Raw genomic sequence first — 24,353 nt, forward strand, 5'->3', positions numbered from 1 at the left:
GGTTTTTGTTTTTTTGGGGGGGGGGGGTTTGTTTGTTTGTTTGGGTTTTTGTTTTTTTTTTTTTTTGTATTGTTTTGCTTTGTTTTGGGTTTTGGTTTGATGGTTTAGTTGGTTGGGTTTAGTTTATGGTTTTTTATTCATTTGTTTTTCTGTGTAACACTGGCTATCCTAGAACTCAATCTGTAGATCAGGCTGGCCTCAAACTCTGAGATCCGCCTGCCTCTGAAATCCTATGATTAAAGGTATGTACTACCACCACCAGGTGGTCATTGTCTTTTGTAATTACTCCTTTGGGGAAAGCATTTTGCTTGTGTTCTTTAGTATCTTGCTCAGACATTGGCAGGCTCCCTCCTGGTTTTTGATTTGTGTCTAAATGTTCTTTGCAGGGCACAATCTTTTGCAGAGCGTCTGCGTCTGGGAATCGCAGTGATCCATGGAGAAGCACAAGATGCTGAGTCTGACTTGGTGGATGGCCGGCACTCCCCACCAATGGTCAGGAGTGTAGCTGCCATCCATCCCAGCCTGGAGATCCCAAGTAAGTATCCACAAGTACCCATTTGCCACTGTTCTCTGGGCTACTTGCATTTGTGGAGGTGATGTTTTAATATGAATTCTCTTCACTAGTACTATTATTACATTTTGTTTTTATGTCTTTGCCGCATGTGTGCAAATACTCACAGATGACAGAAGATGGTGTCAGATCCCCTAGAGCTGGAGTCCCAGGATATTGTGAGCTATCTGATATTGGTACTAGGAACCAAACTCAGGTTCTTTGGAAGAGTAGCAAGTGCTCTTAACAGAGCACAGCACAGAGCCACCTCTGCAGCCCATGGATTCTCTTTGGTGTGTGTTGTTTTCACATAAACACCCATGCATGTTTTCAGACACACATGCACATGGAGGTCACAGGTCCATGTTAAGTATTTTTCTTAGTGTTTTTTGTTTGTTTTTGAGACAAGGTCTCTCACTGGCCTGAAGTTCATCTATTATCTAGACTGGCTGTGCAGCAGGCCCCAGAGATCCTCTTCAGCCTGGGGGTTATAAATACAAATAACTACATCCAGATTTATTTATTTATTTATTTATTTATTTATTTATTTTTAACATAGGTACTGGGAACCCAGATTTGGTTCTCATTTGATATTTTACTCACAGGACCATATTCCTAGTCTCTCTTTTAACTTTTTGAGTTGGCAAAAACTGATAATTCCCTCCTGGTTGAATTAAAATAGCTATTAGCCTTTGAGTCATAGGGCCCAAATTTAGGGAAGACTAGGAAAATGATCAGCTATTTGGATTCTGGGAGCTGCATGCATCTGTTCAGCACATATATCTCAGAGCATGCTGGCATAAGCAAGAAGTTTCTTTATGCACTAAGCTGGTCAGTGTTATGTTATATGGAATGCAAAGTGCTGGACAGGTTTTATGTATTTAGCATAAAGTAAGGCCTGACCAATTAATGCTAATTGTATTTCTAAGTATTTTATTATTTTGGGTGCATGTCTGCACAGCTAACTACAGTTCTCTAAATACTCAAAGCTGCTTAGAAAAAAAGAAAACCTGAAATGCTAGTAAATAAAATCAGAACACACCTGTCTGTCTGTCTTGCTAAGTAGTCTGCATGGCTCCCCTTCTGATCCTGATGCCTTTTGTTCTTTTCTTGACTCACATACCCAATGCCATACGGGGCAGTAGTGGTACATGGGGTTGTCCTTGACTTGTTCCTCTTCTTAGGGAACACTGTTGGGCATCATGTCACCTGAGCATTGTATAGTTGTTCATCATAATTGAGGAAGTTCCTTTCCCTTCTAAGTACTGGGAGGTTTTATTTGTTTTATAAAACATTAAATTTTTTTTTGTTGTTGTTTTGGATTCTTTTTGGTTTTTTGTTTGTTTATTTGTTTGTTTGTTTGGGGGTGCTTTGTTTTATTTGTATTTATTTTGAAACAGGGTTTCTCTGTGTAATCCTGGCTGTCCTGGAACTCACTACATAGACCAGGGTGACCTCAAACCCAGAGATACTTCTGTGTCTGCCTCCTGAGTACTGGGATTAAAGGCACATGCCACCATGACTGGTGACATTAACTACTTAAAGCCTTTTAAGTCTTTGTTCTACCTTTGAGCATAGGCACTGAGGTGTGTGTTTCATTCTGACCAGTGCTGATTCCTAAAGAAAAGCCCCCAATCACAGTTGTTGGTGATGTTGGAGGAAGAATTGCCATCATCGTGGTATGTAGTTCTCCTTTATTGTTACCATCGTCGCTCTGTTGACTTGCCTGTAACTGTGTGCATAAAGACTATGGGGGGTCTTGTGGCCAAGCTAAGTATCATGTCAGTTGCTGCCTTATGCTAGATGTTAACTTTGGCCCCAAACAGGAAAATTAATGGTTTAAGAAAAAAAGTAGTTTCTATATAGTTACATAAATATGGTAAAGCTGTTGGTTTCCATATTTTGGGAAGTTGTTTTTTATAGTTAAAATGAAGGACAAAGTTGATTATAGTTTTAAACAAATTGGCAGTTAGGGTTGTAGTTCAATAAGGCCTTGGATTTGGTTCCTAACACCACAAAACCCAAAACTCACATCATTTCATACATGCATACTAAATGAAACATGGAAAAATGGATCAGGCAGCTGCAGCTCACTGCTCCCCTGCGGAGAGAGCCAGGGGCCAAGGGCCTTCCTAGGCTCTTCTCTCTCCCACCAGAGGTTGTCATTAGCCTGAGATGCTTCCATTCATGACACGAACGTTACAGTCTACTAAGAGTGCTGCTTTTAAATATAAAAGACATTTGGGCATTGGGGTTGGAGAGGTTGCTTAGTGATTAAAAGCAGAGGACCCAGCACCCACATAGTCTTAAAACTGTAACTCTATTTCTAAGGAATCCATTACACACGGGCAAAGCACTTGTACATATCTATAAAAAATAAAGACTTGAATGTTTATATAAATAGTGTGTTTATGCACACAGTGACTTTGGTCCTTGCTGTGGTTGATCCACCTAGTTTGCTATGTGTACTTGGAATGCAGTGAAGACTACTTTGGTCTTCACCACTAGGTAGTGTGTTATGATACCATACAGCTGATGCTGCATGTTGGATAGTTTTTGACTTTTATTAATTCGAAATAATACTGCTTTGAACATCCTTATGTTCGTCCATTCTCTGGTGCATCACATGCACAAGAATTTCTAAAGGATAGCTGGAGTCACTGGGTTTGAAAGTGCTGTAACACGCTCCCACCCCCCATTACAGGTACCTTGTATTTTTAACTGTTGTTTAGTGATTTTGTTTGTACCCTTCTCGGGGATCTCCCATGTCATCCCAGAGTTAAGCTGCTTGCTAGTTTACTTCAGGGCAGTGGCAGAAGATGCAGATACAGCACAATGACTGCAGACTTTCTTTTCCATATTGGAGATGTGCTTTCTTTCTCCTCTAATACTAAAAGTTGAACCCTGAACTCTCTGTGTGCTTGGCACGTAGCCACTGAGCTACATCTCCAGCTGAGGCTGGTCTTAAACTATTACTTCACTTCAGTCAGGACTTCAGTCACAATCTTCCTGCTATTGTCTCCTCAGTAGCTGAGATTACAGGTCTGTAGTGTTAGAATCAGCTTATATGTGCTTTTTAAAAACAGAACATATCAGCCAAGATGGTTCAGCAAGTAAGGGTGCTTGTCACCAAGCCTGATAACCTGAGTCTCTGGAGCCCATGCCAATTGAAAAAGAGCACTTACTACCACAGATTGTCCTCTGATCTCCACATACATGCTAACATATGTGCACATGCTTTCATACATGCGTATGTGCACATTGACAATAAATACATTTTTTAAGGGGGCTAGAAAGATGGCTCAAAGTGTTTATTTCACAACATAAGCACCTGAACTTGAATCCCTCATAAAGTTGGGTAGTGCAGCTGTAATCTCAGTTCATCTGCAATAAGATGAAGGCAGAGACAGAATTCCCAGAAGTCATGAGTCATCACATGCAGCAGCAAACAGAGACCTGCCTCATACAAGGCGGGCCATGAGGAATGATACCTGAGGTTGTCACTGCAGCGGCAAACAGAGACCTGCCTCATTCATACAAGGCGGGCCATAAGGAATGATACCTGAGGTTGTCACTGCACAGAGACCACCTGTACTCAGATACATGCACATGGACACAGTTTAAAAACCAGCATTTTGCCGGGTGGTGGTGGCACACGCCTTTAATCCCAGCACTTGAAAGGCAAAGGCAGGTGGATTTCTGAGTTCGAGGCCAGCCTGGTCTACAGAGTGAGTTCCAGGACAGCCTGGGCTACACAGAGAAACCCTGCCTCGAAAAAACAAACAAACAAACAAACAAACAAAAAAAAAACCCAGCATTTTATTTTGGAGTAGTTAAGGTTTACAAGAAGTATGAGATACTGTACAGGGAGGTCTTGCAGGCTCTTGACCATGCTTCCACTGTATGCTGGCTAGTTTTTATGTTAGCTTGACACAGTCTAGGGTCATTTTGGAAGAGGAAACCACAATTGAGAAAATGCCCCACTCACTACATTGGCCTGTGTGCAAGCCTGTGGTACATTTTCTTAATTAGTGATTTAATCTGAGAGGGCCCAGTATATTGTAAGAAGTGCCATCCTGGGACAGGTAGTCCTGTGTTCTATAATAAAGCAGGCTGAGCAAACCATAAGGAGTAAGCTGGTAACAGCACTTCTCTGTGACCTCTGCCTCAGCTCCTGCTTTCAGGTTTCTGCCCTGAGTCCCTCAGTGATGAATTGTGTTGTAGAACTAGAAACTGAAGCAAACCCTTTTCTTCCCAAGTTTTTTTTTTTTTTTGATCATAGTGTTTCATCGGTGTAGTAGAAACCTTCACTAAGACGCTCTTGCTAAAACTTTGGTATAGTAGTAACACATGCATGTTATGGCATGCGCACACACACAAACAGTATACAAATAAATATAGGAATAAATAAACAAAAAATGTAATAGAAAAGAACTGCCAAACTGATGTCCATTATACTTTTTTTTTTTTTTTTTTTTTTTTTGTCTAAAGATAGAGTCTCTCTTCATAGTCCTGGCTATCCTGAAACTCTGTAAAGCAAGCTGGCCTTGAACATAGAATTTTGATCTGCCTACCTCTGCCTCTGAGTTCTGGGATTAAAGGTGTGCACCATCATGCTCAACTTTCATTATAATTTTTTAAAATTTATTTATTTAATGTATGTGAGTACATGTTACTCTCTTCAGACCCACCAGAAGAGGACATCAGATCCCATTACAGATGGTTGTGAGCCACCATGTGGTTGCTGGGAATTGAACTCAGGACCTCCAAAAGAGCAGTCAAGTGCTCTTAACCACTGAGCCACCTCTCCAGCTCCCTCACTGTACTATTTTACAGACCTCCGTACATGGGTTATGGTACTCAATGCACCCATACACATACAAATAAATATGTATAACTGAGAAGTTTCCAAAGACATTTTTTTTCGTTTTTGGTTTTTGGTTTTTGGAGGCAGGGTTTCTCTGTGTAAGCCTGGCTGTCCTGGAACTCACTCTGAAGACCAGGCTGGCCTCAAACTCAGAAATCCAGCTGCCTCTGCCTCTCAAGTGCTGGGATTAAAGGCGTCTGCCACCACCGCCCGGCCCAAAGACATTTCTTAAGCAGAGTGGTGTGGGCTTGTGTGTATTCTCAGCTACTCAGGAGACTAAGTAGGGGGGAAATCACTTGAGCCCAGGTATTCAGGTCACCCTGGACAACATAAGATAACAGGACAAGTGTTGATGTGCCTTTTGTATGGTCTTTGATTTGACAGGATGACATCATTGATGATGTGGACAGCTTTCTTGCTGCAGCAGAGACCTTGAAGGAAAGAGGTGCATATAAGATCTTTGTGATGGCAACTCACGGCTTGTTATCCTCTGATGCTCCCCGACTGATTGAAGAATCTGCCATTGATGAGGTAGTAGGGCTGGCAGTCAGAGTGGGCTGTCTGGGTACTGGCTGTCTGAGTTCTTAACAGCAGAGCAGGAACAAGTATAAGCTCATTTTATTTAAGAGTAAAAGATGCAAGCCAGTAGGGTAGCCCATGACCTTAATCTCTGCACTGAAAAGCCTGAGACAGGAGTCTTGCCATTAGTTCAACATCAGTGTGGGCTACAGAGTAAGATTATGTCTCAAAAAATTAAAACAACAACAACAAAAAAAAAAGGAATGGATGAAAAATGTTTGTATTTACATTTCATTAACTGCAGCTTTCCCATTTGAATGAGGTATGGCCTGATTCAGTTCTGACTTGTATGTTATATCATTCAGCCACCTCCGGTGTGTGGTACAGTGATGGTTAGAATACTCCAGTTGTATGCTGGCACCCAGCTGATTTAAGAGGACACATCCCCTGTGAGCTGTTAACTACACACTCCCTCTCAGTCCCTCCTTGCTTTCTTTCTCTTTGGATTTGTTCATGTGCCCACGTTACATTGTGTGGTCTGTAATAAAATGTGCTTCAACATGTTGGCTCTTCCTACGTTGATAGAAACTTGAGTTGTTCACACATTTTAAAACTTATTTTCATCTATTATTTTTGTGTATGATATGTATATATGAATGCAAGTTCTCATATAGAGGTTAGAGGACAATTTTCAAGAGTTAGGTTTTTCTGAACCTATGAAGAGACCCAATTCCAACCCCACCAGCAGTAACAGGAGTTCCAGTTTCTCCAGCATTTGTAAGTGTCTTTTGAGCTATAACTGCTCTAATAAGCATAAGGCTATCAGATCTTAAAGCTAGAGCAGCTTTACCTGTTGGAAACAGAAGCTGTGGGAGACAGCAGGCCTCCCAGAGGGTGAGCCTCAGAGACTCGAGGCTGCAGTATATTTTTCAAATGAAGCCATGACATTGGCTGGCTTGTTTTTCTGTTTTTCAGATTTGGCTTTTCTCTGTTCTGTTCTGTTTGTTTTGTTTGTGGTACTGGCCCTGAACTTAAGACATTCACACACCAAGCAAATCTGACGCTTTTATTTCTTGTGATGCACAGGTGGTGGTCACTAACACAATCCCACACGAAATCCAGAAGCTGCAGTGCCCCAAGATCAAGACTGTGGACATCAGCATGATTCTCTCGGAAGCCATCCGCCGAATTCACAACGGGGAGTCCATGTCCTACCTTTTCAGAAATATAGGCTTAGATGACTGAACAGTTCTCCTATGGCAGAACTCCCACAGGTCAAGTGGAAGCCCAGCATGTATGCTGGAAGGGCCCATGCCTAGCCAGATACACTTGACCCTCCCTTCCCTACATCTTCCTGATTGATTCCTGTGAAGGTATAAGGACCAGCTTTTTAATGTTGGTTTAGGTTTTTGTGAGTTTTGGGGGTAATTTTTATAATAGAAAGACCTCCTCTTAAATAAAAGAAGTTAAAACCTGATCGTTTAGTGTAACCATTTTAAATAATACACTTGAATAAGATTTTTAAGCTCAGTCTTTTTTTAAAAGTTGCTTGATCCAACTGTTCAAACAAATTAAATAAAATGATCTGCTGTCTACTACCTACAGTCAAAAAGCTACTGTTGGTTCCAATACATGACCTTTTTAGAAACGCTTTTATAAATGGGCATATAGAGTATGTGGCTGTATTTATTTTCTGCAACTAAAGAAAGAATAAAACCTCGAGTTTGTTTTTTAAACCTCTGTATGTGGATGGTTGTTCTGTAGCTGGAATGGACAGCCACTGAAGACCTGAGTTACTTAGCTGCTTTTTCTCTTCAGCATCTGAGCTGTACATACAGTGCTTCATCTGATGAGGCAGTTCTTGCTCTTATAGGTCCCCAGAAGCCCTACAAGTTCTTGATGCAAAGTCGCTTAGTTGAAATAGAAGGCTCACAGCCTTCATCAGAGGCTCAGCCAAAGTACGGCCAATTCCCAGACCAAGATGCAGTAAGTCATGGTGAGTGAGGAGGTGGGGTAGGGGGAGAAATGGGGAGAGAGTGGGGTGGGTGCTGCAGCAGCATCACAGAGGATCAGTAGTATTGAAAATTGTCTGACTTAAAGTTTCAAGTTTAGATTTCTGTTTTTAAGTAGAGTTCAGAAGAGGGCATTGGATCTCCTAAAATTGGGGTTACAGTTGCTTGTGAGCCACCATGTTGGTGCTAGGAACTGAACCCAGGTTCTCTGCAGGAGCAATGGGTGCATTGAATCACTGAGCCATCCTGATCAGTTGAGCCCTTCTTGTCCTGGGAATACTTTTATTCCTGCCCATCATGTTAAAGCTTATCTTTAACAACATCAGCATGTTGGCAGCCAAAGTACATGGCTTGAACCTGAAAATGGACCCCCAGACAGAGTTATTAAATTAACAGGGTGGCAAGCCAAGGAAGGTTAAGATTCTGCACAGAGCCTTACCAACCTAACACAAAAGTGCATTGCTTTTGATAATGCATATTCCATGACAGGTAAGGAAGGCATTCTTTTCAGAATGACCTAAGACAGGCTCAGTCTTGTTAATGAAATAAAAAAGGGGGAGAGGTGGAGAGCCTTTGGGGCTGCTTGGCAAGAAGCTGACATGGGCCAAGAACAAGGAAATGGGCTGCTTGGCAGGAATATGACATTGGCCAAGGACAAGGAGAACAAGGAAGTAGGCTTCAGACATGAAAATGACCTTGGGCTAGGATAGGGAAGCAGGCTCAGATACTTTGGTCATCCTGATAAGCCCTTAGAAACAGTGATCACAGGAGTGTTCACATAACTGGGTTTTTTTTTTTTTTTTTTGGGGGGGGGGGGTTGGTTGGTTGGTTGGTTTTGGTTTTGTTTTGGTTTTTTGGTTTTTCGAGACAGGGTTTCTCTGTGTAGCCCTGGCTGTCCTGGAACTCACTCTATAGACCAGACTGGCCTCGAACTCAGAAATTTGCCTGCCTCTGCCTCCCAAGTGCTAGGATTAAAGGCATGTGCCACCACTGCCCGGCCCATGTAACTGAGTTTAATGCCTTGCTTTTTCTTTGACTATTTATATTTATTGTATTGCTTGTTCCTTGACTATTTGCATCTATTGTATTGCTAGACCCTCAACCTAGAACTGACCTTAATACATACATGTAATCAAAATGGTATAAAAGCATAAAGGAAGAGGGGGGTATAGGATAGGGGGGTCCTAGGGGAGGGAAAATGGGGAAAGGGGATGACATCTGTATTGTAAATAAATAAAATAGCCAATAAAAAAAAATTTTAATTAGAAAAAAAAAGGAATCTCAGGTTAGTCCAGTGGATGTAGAAGTAACTCTCCAGTTGGCTGTTTGGGCCAGGAAATAGCATAAACTATGTTGACTTCTCACTATCTTGACCCTCCATTTGCTCAAGAGTGGCCAATTTCAATAAAGATCTCAATGTTCATCCAAGTCCCACCGTAAGACCCAGAAAGGCCTCTCTGGGCTCTATCCCCTGTGGCATCTCATGCTCTTGCTTTCTTACATGTAGTCTGTTTACACCTCTGAATTCCATTCTTCTTGGGTGTGAGACCAACCCACTGACTCCGTGGCTTTGGTGACCATTGGTCATCAATACCTAGCCCATGGCCAGACCCGCTCACCCCTGCAGAGAAAAGTGGCTGCTGCCAGTGGTGCCCTGCTCTCTTCCTGTGCCCTGGCTGGGCCCTCTAGAACTCTCATGGAGCTGTACAGCCGTTGGGATGGGTAAAGGCGTGGCCCTTGAGTAGGATGTGCAGTTGTGACTTTGATTCCTAGCCTGCTCATTTACAGGTTAGCCTGCTTCATCTCAGACTTTTACCTCCTCAGCCTGGGGATTCTGATGTGTGGTTTCAGGTTGATTTTTAGCTTGTAGATTTTCTGGTTGACTCACTCTGTCTTCTATGACCTGCTGGCTCTTTCCAGTACTAGTGTTTCTCCCTTCCTAAAAATAGGACAATGACTTCCTCATCAGCTCTTCCCACATTACAGCTACAGGCCCAAGTGTGAGCAGGAAACAGCCTCTGGCCAGATTTCTCACAGCTCGTCCCTCCCAGGCTCTGGCTGACTGCTGCTTCGTTACTCCTGTTTCACACTGACAACCTGAGAGTTCACTTTAAATTTCTTAATTTGGACAAATGAGCTCCAGATTATTTTTAAAAGGAACCCATTGTGGTAATACCTCCCAAATTCTATGTGGACCCCAAGTTCAACCCCCTAGTCTCTAGGGCCTAGAAGGTCTTCCGGGCTGCCAGCCCTTTGTATCACCCCCCAGCCATCCCTGCTCCCCTAATGGCAGTTAAGGACGCCTCTGGAGAATGAATGAGGCAGTAGTTAAGCTATCCTTAACTTATGAATGAATGAATGAATGAATGAATGAATGAGGCTAAGTTAAGCTATCCTTAACTTATGAATGAATGAATGAGGCAGTAGTTAAGCTATCCTTAACTTATGAATGAATGAATGAATGAGGCTAAGTTAAGCTATCCTTAGGCACTAAGGGTGAGTCTCATGGTGGCTGGGAACTAGTCAGTGAGGGACAAATAGAACCCTTGAATGGACAAGTAATGCTGGACTAAGAATGTCGAAGGCAAGTGGTTTCCTTATTGGGTTGGTCCACTGTGTGCTTACAAATGACCAGTCCTGGATGGCTGGTGGATGCAGGTTTGATCCCTGGGCCCCACATGACAGAACTAATTTCCTCTGAATGCATGTCACGGCATACACACATGGAAGATGCACGGGCAGCCAAATATACACCATATAAATAAATATATAAGTGAATGTAGACATTTTTCTAAACAACTTCAGTCTCTAATTCCTACTGTGAGATCTATAAAATGCCACTGGCTCTGAATGTTAATTTTCTAACACTCTAGGTTCCCAAGATGAACACACCAGGGGTCTACCTGCTTCGACCATACACGCAGCAGAGCTGGAACAAACCCAGCAGTCAGTCCCTTGTGGCTTTGTTTTTACCTGCTTGTCTGCTTTGATTTGAATCTGAACTTTGTTGAGTAGCCAGCTGCCTATCTAACCTTTAGGTGGTAATTAATATTTATACTTAAAAGTTAAAAGAAGTTGCCAAGACTGTGACAACTGTAACGAAAATGTAATTGAACACACTGTATGCCAGGGGTTGTCCCAACAGTGATAAAGCAGCTTGATCACTGCTCCGAGTTTGAAGTACAATGAAGCTGGCTCAGAGAAGTGAAGGACTTTGACACCAAGTATTAACCAAACACCCATGGTGCCTGCATCTGCATGAAAGTGGTATTGAGGCCCTTAGGGTCAAAGCAGGGTGCTGGCAGCCCCAGCAGTTTAGTCTCTGTCCCCCACCTGCAGTAGGACAATTAGAAAATCAGAAGGAGGATATGTATTCAACATGGCCATTTTGGGAACAGCTCCAATCAATAGCAGCCACCACACACCCCAGTCCATCTTCAGTGTCCAACATTGGAGGTTCAGATTTGGTAAACGTGCTTAGCTCAGGAGTCCTGGTCAAGGGGTCTAACTTTGTCTCAGTGCTAGTCTTTGCTCCAAGGTGATCTCACAAGTGGTACATCTCTTTAGAGGACAACTTTTCCAGCCCATACTTCAGCCTTTTCCTTCTCTCAGGATGAGATCTCTGGGGGAAATTCCAATTTCTTGGAGCCCATTGTCTCAATAGTCTGATAGGTATGGGATGTCATATTGGTCAGGGAAACCCCAGAGGCTCCCAAATAATGCAAGTTCTTGGTTGCCCACCTGAATGTGATAGTAAGATACTGTTGCTGAACTCACCAACCCCATGGTTACAGAACACAGAAATCAAGCTGGAACCAAGCTGGACGCTCCTCCCTGCCAACTAGCTTTAGTACCAGAAGGTGCTGCTGAGGAAGATGAAGTAATGGTTCCTGGGGAGATGTGTCATTCTCCTCAGTGACATTCCCACTGAGTTACCCGTGCTTCAGTGAATAACCTGCCACCTACACTCCTGCCAGCACCCTAGCTAAGTTTAGTGGGGCACACAAGAAAGACGTGGACAGTGGAGGGAGGTTTCTCAGGAAGAGGGTAATAGAGATGGGAATGACTAAGCACCATACATGTGTGGTCCTGTGAATGAGAACGACCCCGTAGACTCATGGGTCTAAATGCTTAGTCCCCAGTTAGTGGAACTGTTTAGGAATGGCCTTGTTGGAGGATATGTGTCATGGATGTTTTCAGGGCAGTACAAAACCAAGGCAACATGTATGAAACAGCAACAACAACAAAAAACTACATAAATAGTCACTAGTAACTCAGTAACCTAAAAGAAAGTATTAACAGAAGTAGTAAGAGCTGGTGAGATGGCTCAGTGGGTAAAACACTTGTCACGCAAGCCTGACGCCTGAACTTGATCCCCAGAGCTCATGTGAAGCTGGAAAAACAGAATCAACTGCACAAGTTGTTCTCTGACCTCCACATGTGTGCTGTGTCATGCCCACCCCTCCCATCATACACACATAATAATACAATTCTAACTAACAAGACTAGCTCATCCACTCAGCTATGGGCCCCACACAAATGGACTATGAGATGACTAACAACCCCTCAGCTGCTTTAGATGACTTACTTCAGCTCCTCTCTAAGCTGACCCATTGTCTGGGCTATGATGCGTTTGTCAGAATGGTGTGCTATCTCTCCTATTTGGTACCATGTTTCAGTCTTTTCCTCAGCATGAGATGCCTTGGGAAATTCCAAGGTGTAACATTACAACAGGATCCTTTGTTCACACCTTTATGAAAGCCTGTGATGGTCTACAGTAGGCAGTAGGGGAAACCTGGGTGGGTAGACAGTTGTATCCTTCCCTCTAGGTTACTGTGTGACCCTCATTAGGTTCCTCACTGTCTCTATGCCTTGGGTAATCAATGCTGTGGTTTGAATATGAAATCTGCCCCATAGGCTCGTGTGTTAGCTGGTGGTGCCATCTTAGGAGGTTGCAGAACCTAGGAAAGGTGAAGTCTGGGTGGTGGACAAAGGGGTAGGCTTAGAGGACACTCCATCTGACTTTACATCTAACACCATAATGAGACCAGCCTCAAACTGCCATGCCAAAGCTCCAGGTACCATGCCTCCTCTATTATGAGTCTAAACTAAAATTAAAACTCTTTCTCTATGTTGCTTCTCATCAGGTATTTGGTCACAGTATTTGACATTTACCAGAGAGTTGAGAGTGTTGGGTAGACAGGGCCTGGATGCATAGTGAACACTCAGTAAGTATTAGTAATGGTGACCAGGATGATTGGGGACCTGAGGTGGCTCCCAGGGCTCCTCCTGAGTCCTTGAAACTTTGGAGACGAGGCAGAGATGATGAGGGCTGGATTGTGGCCACCTGGACTTGAGCACCCCAAAGCTCAGCCACTGGGTCAGCAGCAATCAGAAGGGAAGCCTGGCAGGAAGGGCCACCAGATTACAGAGCCCAGCAAATGCAGGTGCTGCACATGGGTGGACAGTGGCATTTAGGAAGTGTCACCTGTCTAGGTTTCATAAGTGAGTGAAAGGAGCGGGTTCATCCTCGCTGCCTTCCATCAAGACCCCACAAGACTCTCCTTAGGGTTCTCTAAGCAGAAATTAGAACCAGCCTGCACCAGCCCAGAGGAGCTCCAGCATGATTGAGGGCTGCTGGATGCAAAGGCTGCAGTCTTACAGAATAGAATGCTCAGGCCATGTCGGAGCATGAAAAGTGATGGTTGTCTTACCCTTTGTTCTTTCCCCTCTGTGCAAGCCTGCTTTGAGTCCAAACATTCCGGCAGATTTGTGGCTTGTGTGTAATGAGAAGATCTTTCTATCAGCTATCATCTACCTATCTATCACTTATCTTTTTTTTTTTTTTTTTTTTTTTTTTTTTTTTTTTTTTTTTTTTTTTTTTTTTTTTGGTTTTTTCGAGACAGGGTTTCTCTGTATAGCCTTGGCTGTCCTGGAACTCACTCTGTAGACTAGGCTAGCCTCGAACTCAGAAATCTGCCTGCCTCTGCCTCCCAAGTGCTGGGATTAAAGGCATGCGCAACCACCGCCCGGCCACTTATCTATTATTAATCTATCCTTCTACCATCCATTATCTATCTATCATCTGTCTGTCATCTATCTATCCACCCATCATGTCATCTTCCTATCTATAACCTATTAATTACTAATCTACCATCTACCTGTCTTATCTGTCTGTCTGTCTATCTATCTATCTATCTATCTATCTATCATCAACCCATCATCTATCCATTATCAGTCATCTGTCTGTCTGTCTGTCTATGTATCTAGCCATCTGCCATCACTTGCTTGTCTTTCTGTTAGAATCCAAACCAGACTTCTGTTCAGGCCAAGCTCACCTGCAGCAGCCTCTTTGCTCTGGAAATGTCAATTCCCATCTTCAGAGCCTGTTTGTGGCTGTGGTGCTAACTCCCTAACAGACACCTCAGGTGCCGTGATATCAGAAGAATAACAGATGCCGGTCTCACTTTCCCAAGGAAGTGTACAGACCTCAGGTTGCCAGGCGTTGGGACATCAGAAAGCAGCAAGGGGCAGCACATTCCTCTCACTAGTATAAAGGGCACACCTCAGCTAGATGTGCCCCTCTTCCTCATTTTCTGCAGTTACACATTCCCTCTTGGCACTTCAATACCTAACTCTCTCCTCTCTTCTGCCACCCATAAAGGAATCAGAAACACCCTGACTCCATGAGATCTCCTCCATCCTCCGAGACCTGTAAGGAGAGGCCTGTACTCTGTCTTGTGAGTCTGAACTGTCCTCGGAGCTCCTGACATGCCCATTGGCCTGTGTTATAGCTCAAGAGTGGGTCTGTTTTCAAAGGCTGGCTACTATCTCTTGGATACATGCCTCTCTGCCCTGCTTCTGGAGTTTTAGGGTTGCCCACCCAAAAGAAGGGACATTCTATATGTGTCCCTCTGACCAGTTTCCAGAACAATGGGCTGCATGAGTCTTTATTCTTTATAGACTTCCTCATCTATGGTATTCGGTTATAGTGACAGAAGATGGACTGAGAAGCAGATACCTTCTCACAAGGTAGAGAAACCCTCCTCTTTCTTGGGCTGAGTTGACCAGAAGGCCTGTGTCCTGTTTCGTGTGTGTAAATGTGGGTATGACTGGGTACAGGAGCAGAGGTGGTGTCATTTCTCTCATGCTTGAATCCTTCAGGGCAGAACAAGAAAATGTATTTCCTTTTGAAATGTTTCTTTGATTGGAGACAGACAAGGATATCTGTCAGTGCCTTACTTCCCGCTGAGGACAGATGATGCCAATGGCCATTGGTTCAGCCACTCATATTGATGAAACAGACTCAGTGTCTTAGTCACTGTTTGACCAAAGCAACTCTTATACAGGAAAACATTTAAGTGGGGATGCTTACAGTTTCAAAGGGTCAGTCCATTATTATCACGACAGGGAGTATGGTGGCAAGCATGGCACTGGAGCAGTAACTGAGAGCTACATCCTGATCCAAAAGTAGAAGGAGAAGAGAGACTGGGCCTAGCCTGGGCTTTTGAAGCCTCAGTGACACATTTCCCCCAATAAGACCACACCTAATCCTAATCTTTTCAAATAATGCCACTCCCTAGTGACTGAGCAGTCAGATATATGAGCCTATGGGGGGGGGGGGGCATTCTTATTCAAACCACCACACTCAATAAATCTGAATGTCACCCAGTGGTTCTTTCAGATTACTGCAAGTGGGTATTTGGTTCACAGACACTGCAAGCAATCACTTGCACTGAGGCCAGTTTGCAACAAAGTGGAGACAGAGCCATTTAAGCCTGCTGAAGCCTGTGCTCCATAGAAACTCAAATTTCCTGTCTTGATCTTGTCCTACACAGAAGAGTTAACCTTTAGTCTTTGCTCAGGGTTGCCAAGTAGCAGGCTAGATGAGACTGTATTCATGTGTTCCTGGTGGCAGATGCTCACTCATTAACACTTCTGGAAGGGTTTCGTGTAAAATTAAACTCCAAACACTTCACAGAGCACGAGCCAAGCTACTGATCAGAGCATGATGCAGTTGTTGAGCACTGATGTCCCTGGTGACTGGATGGCAGGCCTTGGTAGAGTTTCACTGAAACCAAAGCCACCATTGCCATCATACTGAGACCCAGGTCTACATCTACCGGGAACTTAGCTCTGCCCCTTGAAAGGTAGGGACAGACAACTTAGCCTTCGGCCTCTGTTCCTTGACTAGACTGAGATGTCACCTACACTTTGTGGTGACTTTGGTCATGACATGGGAACAACTACAGAATGGGAAGGGGTCCTCGGTATTTGACAGGTATTGGCCCAGGCTGGAGTGGTGGATAAATGGATGGCCAAGTGGTAGCGTCAGGTCTGTCTTGCTTGCTAGAACAGTAGAAATAATAGCAACGGGACTTAGGACCTGGCATAGGGGTTCTCCTGGCATTGCCAGGAGCCACCATCTTGAGTTTCGATCAATCCGCTGACTCCAGAGACAGACCTATCCCTCAGGGAGATGTCCCTAGAGGTAAGGCAGCCATCCTAATCCTCTACACTCAAGTAAACTAAATCTAGGTGACACTAAACTGGGCATTGGCATTTCACTCAGAACGGCTCCCTTTCTCCCAACCCACTCAGAATTTAAGAAGGTTCCTTCCCTCTGCCTGCACTCCTCCCAGATCACCCCAATTCCTGCCCTCTGGGATTCACTTTCCACTGCAGAACAAAGGGGACCTATCTGTGCTTTGAAGCAGTCCCTTGGCATGAGGCCACACCATGGGCGGCAGATGTCACTTTCTCACTTGGTTTAATGATCAATTAATTCTGCTCAGAAAGCTCTTCATGACTTTGCTTCTCCTCAGTCCCTGAGCTCAGGGTGGTGCTTGCTGCAGGATGGCTGACAACTCCACTGGGGACTTCCATGCTCCAGGATCCCAGCTGAGCATCACGGACATTATTGTCATCTCTGTATATTTTGCCTTGAATGTGGCCGTGGGCATATGGGTAAGAACCTGTGGCGGCCCACTGGGCTCTCAGGCAGAACTGGGGCCAGCAAATCCTTAGGTGTCTGTATGGGTCTGATCTGGTGGTCTGCTGCCCGAACACTAGTTATTATGGTGATTCCCTAGCTGTGCTCAGAATCTAGAGGTGGGAGGGTGTTCAAGGCTTGGAAACGCCTGGTAGTCCTGCCCTGCTCAGTAACTCCTGAGCTCAGTTTCTCTCTGGAGCAAACAGGTGATTCAAGCCAGCAGAAGAACCATTGACAACAGACCAGAAGAGGGCATCCGATTCCATTACAGATGGTTGTGAGTCACCATGTGGTTCCTGGGAATTGAACTCAGGACCTCTGGAAGAACAGTCAGTGCTCTTAACTGCTGAGCCATCTCTCCAGCCCTGAAGTCAATACTATTAACCACTGAACCCTATGGTGTGTGTGTGTGTGTGTGTGTGTGTGTACACATGTGTGGTGCAGTGTGTGTGGTATGTGTGTGCAGTGTGTGGTATGTGTGGTGTGTGTGTGCTCCTGCCTGTGTGTGTGTGTGTTTTACAAGGTGATGTTTTAGCAGCCCTGTCTTTGGTGGCATTTGCCAACCACATGCTCCAGCCCTCTGTCACATTTTACTAGTTTTCACAATCCCTCTACATTTCTTATCAATAACATACCTCCGTAACCTTTGATATCATCAATATAATAAATTATATGGGCAGGCCATATCCATGTGTGACAGGGAGCTTGTGTTCCCTCTGTCCACTGTCGGGGTGTTCCTGGTGCCTCTCCTCCTGTCAGACCTCCATATTTCCTGAGACACGGGGCTGAAATCAGGCTGATTAGTAACTTGCCATGGTCTGTTAGTGAACACAGGAGCTGCCAATCTCTCGCTCCAGATCAAAAGCTAGAAATGAGTAAGCTCCATGGGGAATACTAAAGATACAAGGAAAGGCTCCTGACTGAGACTCCAGGGAGCTCGGAATGAAAGAAAAACAGCCTCTTTCTGGCCAGATCAAATCAGTATAGCCTTGCCTTGAGCCAGCAAAGCCCACCTCCTGCAGAACACCTGCAGCCCCTAGCAGCCACTTCAGCAGCCTTCTAGGGACGGGCTGGAAGATAGCTCAGTAGGTGAAGAGCATGAGGGCCTGGGGGAAAAAAAAAAAAACCAGAACCCAGCCGGGCAGTGGTGGCACACACCTTTGATCTCAGCACTTGGGAGGCAGAGGCAGGTGGATCTCTTGAGTTCAAGGCCAGCCTGGTCTACAGAGTAAGTTCCAGAACAACCAGGGCTACCCAGAGAAATTCTGTCTCAAAAACAAAACAAAACAAACAAACAGCAAAATCAGAACCTGTTTAACCCATGTACCCATGAGACCAGTGCTTCCACCGCAAGGAGATGGGGGGCAACTGGGAGAATCTCAGGTCCCAGTCCAGCTACTGGTGTACACAGCACTGAACAGCAAGAAACTGTCTCAAACAAAGTGGGAAATGAGGACTGACACTGGGCCTTGTCCTCTGACCTACACACACACACACACACACACACACACACACACACACACATTTAAAAATGAGATGCACGTGACCAGAAAGATGCAGCAGCAGATCTGAATGTTGAGTTTGGACCAGATATTCCAAGTGATGATAACTGCATGTAATTCTGATGCTGAAGGTTTGATGCAAGGGGGAGCTGTTAAAGAAACAAGTGACAAAGACCACTGTTTTAGAGCACACCCAGTTCTGACAGGCCAGGCAGAGTCAAAATGGAGTCAATCATGGGGCTAGAAAGAAGGCCCAGTGGTTAAGAGCACTTGCTGTTCTTCCATGGGATCTGGGTTCAATTCCCAGATACATAGTGGATCACAACCATCTGTAACTCCAGTTCCAGAGGATCCAACACCATCTTTTGGCTTCTGAAGGCCCCAGACATACACATGGTGCAAGACATACATACAGGCAAAACACCCATACACATAAAATAAAAATAGAAATTCTAAAACACAAAACAGAGACAGTCACACTGGAGTTCCACTTCCCTAGTGTGAAAGAGACTTCTTCCTTGACTCTCCAAGACATCGGAAGTAGAGCCTCTGCTGCCTGTGAAACAGGCCAGTTTCCACCTGAATGCTAAATACAGTTTCCCCTGCCTTGGTCCTTGCACCAAAAACTTAAAGGAACCCAAGGTCCCTGTTCCTGCCCTGCCTCGAAAGGACAGTCACTTTGGAGTTAACAGTTTAGAGGTTTTGTTGCTAGCCCCCTTTTTTTAACCATCTGTAAAACCAACCCCTCTCGTTTGACCAATAGGAATGGTCATTCTGCCTTAGGAAAGCAATATAGCTCAACTCTGGAACCGGAAATAAACTGGACACAGGCTAACTGTATCTTTTCCTGGCTGGATAATATTCCATTGTGTGGATATGCCTGTTTTGTTTCTTCATCAATTGCTGGACTTTAGGCTTTTTTTGGATAATGGTACTGTGAACATTCTGTGTGTGTGTGTTTGTGTGTGTGTGTGTGTGTGTACATGTTCTGTGTGTGTGTACATGTTCTCTCTGTGTGTGTATGTGTGTATGTACATGTTCTGTGTGTGTATGTGTATGTACATGTTCTGTGTGTGTATGTGTGTGTACATGTTCTGTGTGTGTGTGTGTACATGTTCTGTGTGTGTGTGTGTGTGTGTGTGTGTGTGTGTGCATGTGTGTGCATGCTCTCTCATTGCAGGTCACATTGCAATGCTCAGGATCTGGAGGAGCTGCAAGGTGTCTGCCAGAGACAGCAGCACTCTACGTTCATTGCAGTCTCTGCCTCTTGCTTTTCTTGCAGTCGGCTTGTCGAGCCAACAAGAACACAGTGAGCGGCTACTTCCTGGCGGGCCGAGACATGGCTTGGTGGCCGGTGAGCTCCCCCACCTTCTGGCCTTTCCTTTGTCCACAGGGCCAACTTCTATCAGGATCCGCGTCCCTGAGGACTCTTTATGTGCCTCAATCAAGGCTCCTGTCTGACACCAGCTCAATGGGATAAGCCTGGGCTAGAGTGTAGGGACAAACCGCTTTAAGCTTTGTAAAGGGCTTTGGAGTCTGAAAAACTCTGGGGTTTTTTGTTTGTTTGTTTTGTTTGTTTGTTTGTTTTTGTTTTTGGCCTTGTGGCTTACCTATGGACTCCCAGTGATCACTTGTTCTTCCCCCTGCAGATTGGAGCCTCACTCTTTGCAAGCAGTGAAGGCTCTGGCCTCTTCGTAGGATTGGCGGGCTCAGGCGCTGCTGGAGGCCTGGCTGTGGCTGGCTTTGAGTGGAATGTGAGCCTCGGAGAATGGGCACAGCCTGTGGGAGGGCTGGGGTAGAGCATGCAGCCACACTGACTGGCCCCTGGATAGGGTGGCTCCCAGCAATGTGTATCCGTCAGGGTCTGCCACACTGTGACACGCAGCGTTCCACAGCAAGCTGGTCTGTAGATACAGAAGGCTGGGCAGCTGGGCAGTCCAGAGATGTCCGTAAGAAGCTCCCAGCTTCTCAGAGCAAAGCAGGAGGGGCTGGGGGTAGCCTCAGCACTACTAGTCTCTGCCACATCTGGCTGTGTGCCAGGGCAGGGCTATTGAGAGCTGTGCCCACAGCCCTCCCATGCCTCTGTCCTCACAGGCCACGTATGTGCTTTTGGCGCTGGCATGGGTGTTTGTGCCCATCTACATATCTTCAGAGGTGAGTCTCTTCTTGGGGCCATGGCAGAGGTTTGACCCTCACCAAGTTGGGAGGGACAGGCAAGACCTCTGGACCAGCCCTTCCCAATACTCACTGTGTTCCTCTCAGAACACTCAGCCCTCATCTCTTGCCTCCCCAGATAGTCACCTTGCCTGAGTACATTCAGAAGCGCTTCGGTGGTCAGCGCATCCGCACGTACTTATCTGTCCTGTCCCTGATGCTGTCTGTCTTCACCAAGATATCGGTGAGTTGCCCCCAGCCTGCTCCTGCATGGAAACTGTCAGGATCTGGGAGACCACAAAGCATTGGATGGGCCTCAGAGACTAGCTCATCTGGCAACTTGTGAGTACACCAGCTAGGGAAACGGCGGGCCAGGGAGAGATGGTAACCTGGGCAGAATCTCCTGATGCCCAGCGAGGCAGGAGGATGAGAGCTGAGCTATTCAAAGTGAGCCACATCTTACCACGAGAGGGAGCCAAAGGCCTCATGGTGCCTGCCAGTTTCATGCTCTAAGTCTACCTGGGCCTCCTGCCTGCCTACAGTTTTCTTAGGACCTGGCCCTGAGGTATCAGAAGCAGAAAGCTCACTTCCAATCTTAAAGTAGGAGCTCAGGGCCTGTCTGGTGCAAGCACCTTGTTTTACAGATAGGGAACCTGAGGTTGTGGGGAAGGTCAGTGGGCTTTGGGGGAGGCCCCATAGTTATGGGAAGCCCAGTACAATTTCTCAGGGATGCCTAAGAGTCTGAGTCAGCCACTGAGGGAGCCTGCCCAGCCTCATCCTCTTGGGGAGGTGTATGCAACAGCATACATAGCCTTTCCTAGATGTTCACAGAGAACATGATAGTTTCCTCTCTGTGGGGATTCCTCTCCAATCTGGAGGGGCCTGGTCTTGAGTGGAACCATCCCTCTCCTACTCTTCCTCTCATCTCCAACCCTTTCCCGCCAAACCCACCTCCTAGAAGCCAGGCAGAGTGGAGAAAGTCTGCTTCTGGCCCGTCCAGGGCCCACTGTCCAGTGGGAGGTAAATGGATACACAAGACAGGCAAAGCCGGGGCTCAAATGAGGAAGAGATAAAACTGGGCCTCAATGAAGAAAAGAATGTGATGGTCAGAGGGGATGCCAAGGAAAGAGAGGGGGCCTCATAAGAGGTGTCTGGGGGTTATTGCTAAGGACACTTTCAGGACAGGAACCTCTGAGGAGAAGCTAGGTCAGCCACAAGAAGTGGTGGGGACTGGGGCACACTTGTAGGCATGCTCTAACATTCACAAAACCAGCCAAGTGCCACATCTGCCTCTGGGACAGACAAACTGTCCTGAAAGGCATCAGTGGGACAGGAGACTGCAGCCTTAGGCTGTGAGAGGTCTCAGAATTGGTGGGTTATCAGCTGGGGGTGGCCAGGGCCAACTTTGCAGAATCTCTCAGCTGGGCTGGGGATGAAGGATAAAGGAAATGGGCAGAGCCAGGGTAGTTCCTTTTCTATCTAAGACCTTACACTGGGAGGCTTCAAGTGGGCCACTGGGCAGGACTTCCGAGGGCAGAGGGATGCACAGTGCATAGGAGGAGCCTTAGAGACGAGCTCAGCTGCCAGCTGCTGAGTCCTTCACCAAAGTTATGGTGGCTAGGCCAAGGTCAGCTAAGATCTAGGTCTCTGTCAGAACCACAACAACCAGGATGTGGCTTCAGACTCTGCCTTGTGGGTGACTCCAAGTTACCAGCTGTAAATGGGGAGCAGTCACGTCAAGGTCCTGCCTCAGCACCAGGCGGCTGCCTGCTGAGGCTGAGGGGAAGCGGGAGGAGGCACTAATTGCTGCGCTTGGTTTGGGAGAGGCTGGGCCCGCCCTGGGTCTTGGCTTCAGAGTGGAGTTATTTGAAGTGTGTGGGCCACACTAGGCCCCAACACAGAGCCCAGGAACGCCCTGCCTGTCTGTACAGCCTGTCCAGGCAGAGGTCACAGGACCCTGCTGCTGCTGTTAGCCAAACAGGAACACCAGCATGCAGATCTCCATGGCAGGTATGGAAAATCACAACCCAACCTCAGAGCCAAGAGTCTGAATGGGGCTCCATCACTGTGGGGCTCTGGGCCAGTCATTTAACGTCTAGAAAAATAGGGAAGTGAAGTGTGACACCACTGCCCCTCAGTAAAGGCTAATTGTGGCCCACAAGTCGATCCATCACTCTGCTCCTGCTACCTCACCGACCTTACCTCTCTCCTAGAGTTGTACACTGCACGTCAGCCATATTGGCCTCCGTGCACTTCCATAAACACCAGTGCCTCAGGGCTCTGCACTTGTCTCCCCCAGTCAATCTTCTCAGGGGATGCATGCTCTACCTTCACCTCTCTAGATTCTCAAATCTCTCCTGTTGCCCCTTTCTCCATAGGTCTAACCCCCTTACTTTCTCTCCCTCTTTCTTCCTTCCCTTGACATTTTCTGAGATTATGAAAGTTGACTCAGAAAGTCATAGGTGAGTGTAGTGACTCATCCCTATGATCTCAGCATCTGAGAGTCTGAGGCAGGAGGATTGTTATCAATTCAAGGCCAGCCTGGGTTACAGAGTAAGACCCTGTCTCAATAAGCCAAACAGAAACTATCCACTCTCCATCTCATTCTCTCTCCATTGATAATGCCCAGTGCTATTGTGTGCCCATCTGGCCCTTAGAATGAACAGAGATAACAGCCAGGAACTGGATCCCACCTCTAACCCCTCCTTGGTTTTCCCCTGTGGAGGTCTAGAGAATAAATTACTTGAGCATTGAGCACCACAGCCTGTGTCCTGACTTAGCCCTGCCAACCACAAACAATAGTGCCATGGGATGGGTTTAGCCTGTAGGCTTCAGCTCCATTCTCTAATCTAGGGAAACATGCTACTTGTCGGGTGCCTACCATGTGCTTGGGTGTGGGTGATCAGGCCATCCCCGAATGCACTTTCCAGACAGACCCTGCACACAGACAGGATCCTAGTGAGGAAGCAAGCATACAGGTAGCCATTGAAACAGAAGAGCCCGTCAGCCTGGGCCTGGAAGCCTAGCCTTCTGCCCAGCAGGTACAAGCACCCTCTTTTTCTCTTTGCACAGGCAAGCACAGGCAGGGCTGCAGGGATTGCAGGAGACAGGAAGGGAAAAGCAGATGGGTATTTGGAAAGAGTCCCCAGTGTCAGGAGCTGGCGAGAGGCAGAATATGGCAAAGACAGGCAGGGCCTCCTCCGCACTGCCTTCCTCCCACCTGAGATGGCGCCCATAAAATGGGCATGGCCTGGGATAGGGAACATGGGCGGCCACTGGAAGGGTCACAGAGATTCTGTGCAGTTCCACAGAGGAGCACAAGAGAGAAAAGGAATAGGGTGGCAAGAAGAGGGTACAGACCATTGCCTGGGCCTGGGCTGCTTCAGCCTCCTTCACCTCCTGTGACAGGGTTAGGACCCAGGTCCATCAGGTGGAGATGCGATGAAGCTAGCTCGGGTGGCAACATTAGCATTTTACTCAGAGCTGTGAGCCCAGTGGAGCTGCCTCCCCTGACCCTGCAGGGGTCACCCTTCCTCTTTCACACCCCTCCTGTCCAGTGGGTGCAGGGTGCATCATGAGGCAGAGTGGGGCTGAGCTCAGCGCTGAGCTCTTCGGGGGCACCCCAACCACTGGGTTCCTCCCTCAGAAGCTTAAAGGTCCAGGGTCCTGCAGCAGGAAAAGATGGCCTCATCTGCTTCCTGGGACCATGGGACCTTAAGCAAGACAGCTGCTGTCCCATGTTAACAATCATCTGCTA

At 46.2% G+C, this 24,353-nt stretch overlaps 2 protein-coding genes across 5 annotated transcripts in view; both read left to right on the top strand.

Moving 5' to 3' along the window:
- The window catches only part of Prpsap2 (phosphoribosyl pyrophosphate synthetase associated protein 2), a 33,416-nt gene extending 25,744 nt beyond the window's left edge, over positions 1–7,672 (top strand). For all 3 annotated transcript variants that reach the window (XM_034506266.2, XM_034506265.2, XM_076936684.1), the window contains 4 exons: positions 387–535; positions 2,159–2,229; positions 5,802–5,948; positions 7,023–7,672. In XM_034506266.2, coding sequence (XP_034362157.1) covers positions 387–535; positions 2,159–2,229; positions 5,802–5,948; positions 7,023–7,181 — 526 coding nt within the window. In that variant the 3' untranslated portion in view covers positions 7,182–7,672. The remainder of the gene's footprint in view (positions 1–386; positions 536–2,158; positions 2,230–5,801; positions 5,949–7,022) is intronic.
- An 8,346-nt stretch (positions 7,673–16,018) lies between these two features.
- Positions 16,019–24,353, top strand: part of Slc5a10 (solute carrier family 5 member 10) — a 47,005-nt gene continuing 38,670 nt past the window's right edge. The window contains exons 1-5 of one of the 2 annotated variants that reach the window (XM_076936685.1): positions 16,019–16,915; positions 19,725–19,796; positions 20,092–20,196; positions 20,537–20,596; positions 20,736–20,840. In XM_076936685.1, coding sequence (XP_076792800.1) covers positions 16,805–16,915; positions 19,725–19,796; positions 20,092–20,196; positions 20,537–20,596; positions 20,736–20,840 — 453 coding nt within the window. In that variant the 5' untranslated portion in view covers positions 16,019–16,804. The remainder of the gene's footprint in view (positions 16,916–19,724; positions 19,797–20,091; positions 20,197–20,536; positions 20,597–20,735; positions 20,841–24,353) is intronic. The other variant, XM_034506033.2, reaches the window with a different exon arrangement.

Source organism: Arvicanthis niloticus, chromosome 6 (genome assembly GCF_011762505.2).
Source record: "Arvicanthis niloticus isolate mArvNil1 chromosome 6, mArvNil1.pat.X, whole genome shotgun sequence".
Lineage (NCBI taxonomy): Eukaryota > Metazoa > Chordata > Mammalia > Rodentia > Muridae > Arvicanthis > Arvicanthis niloticus.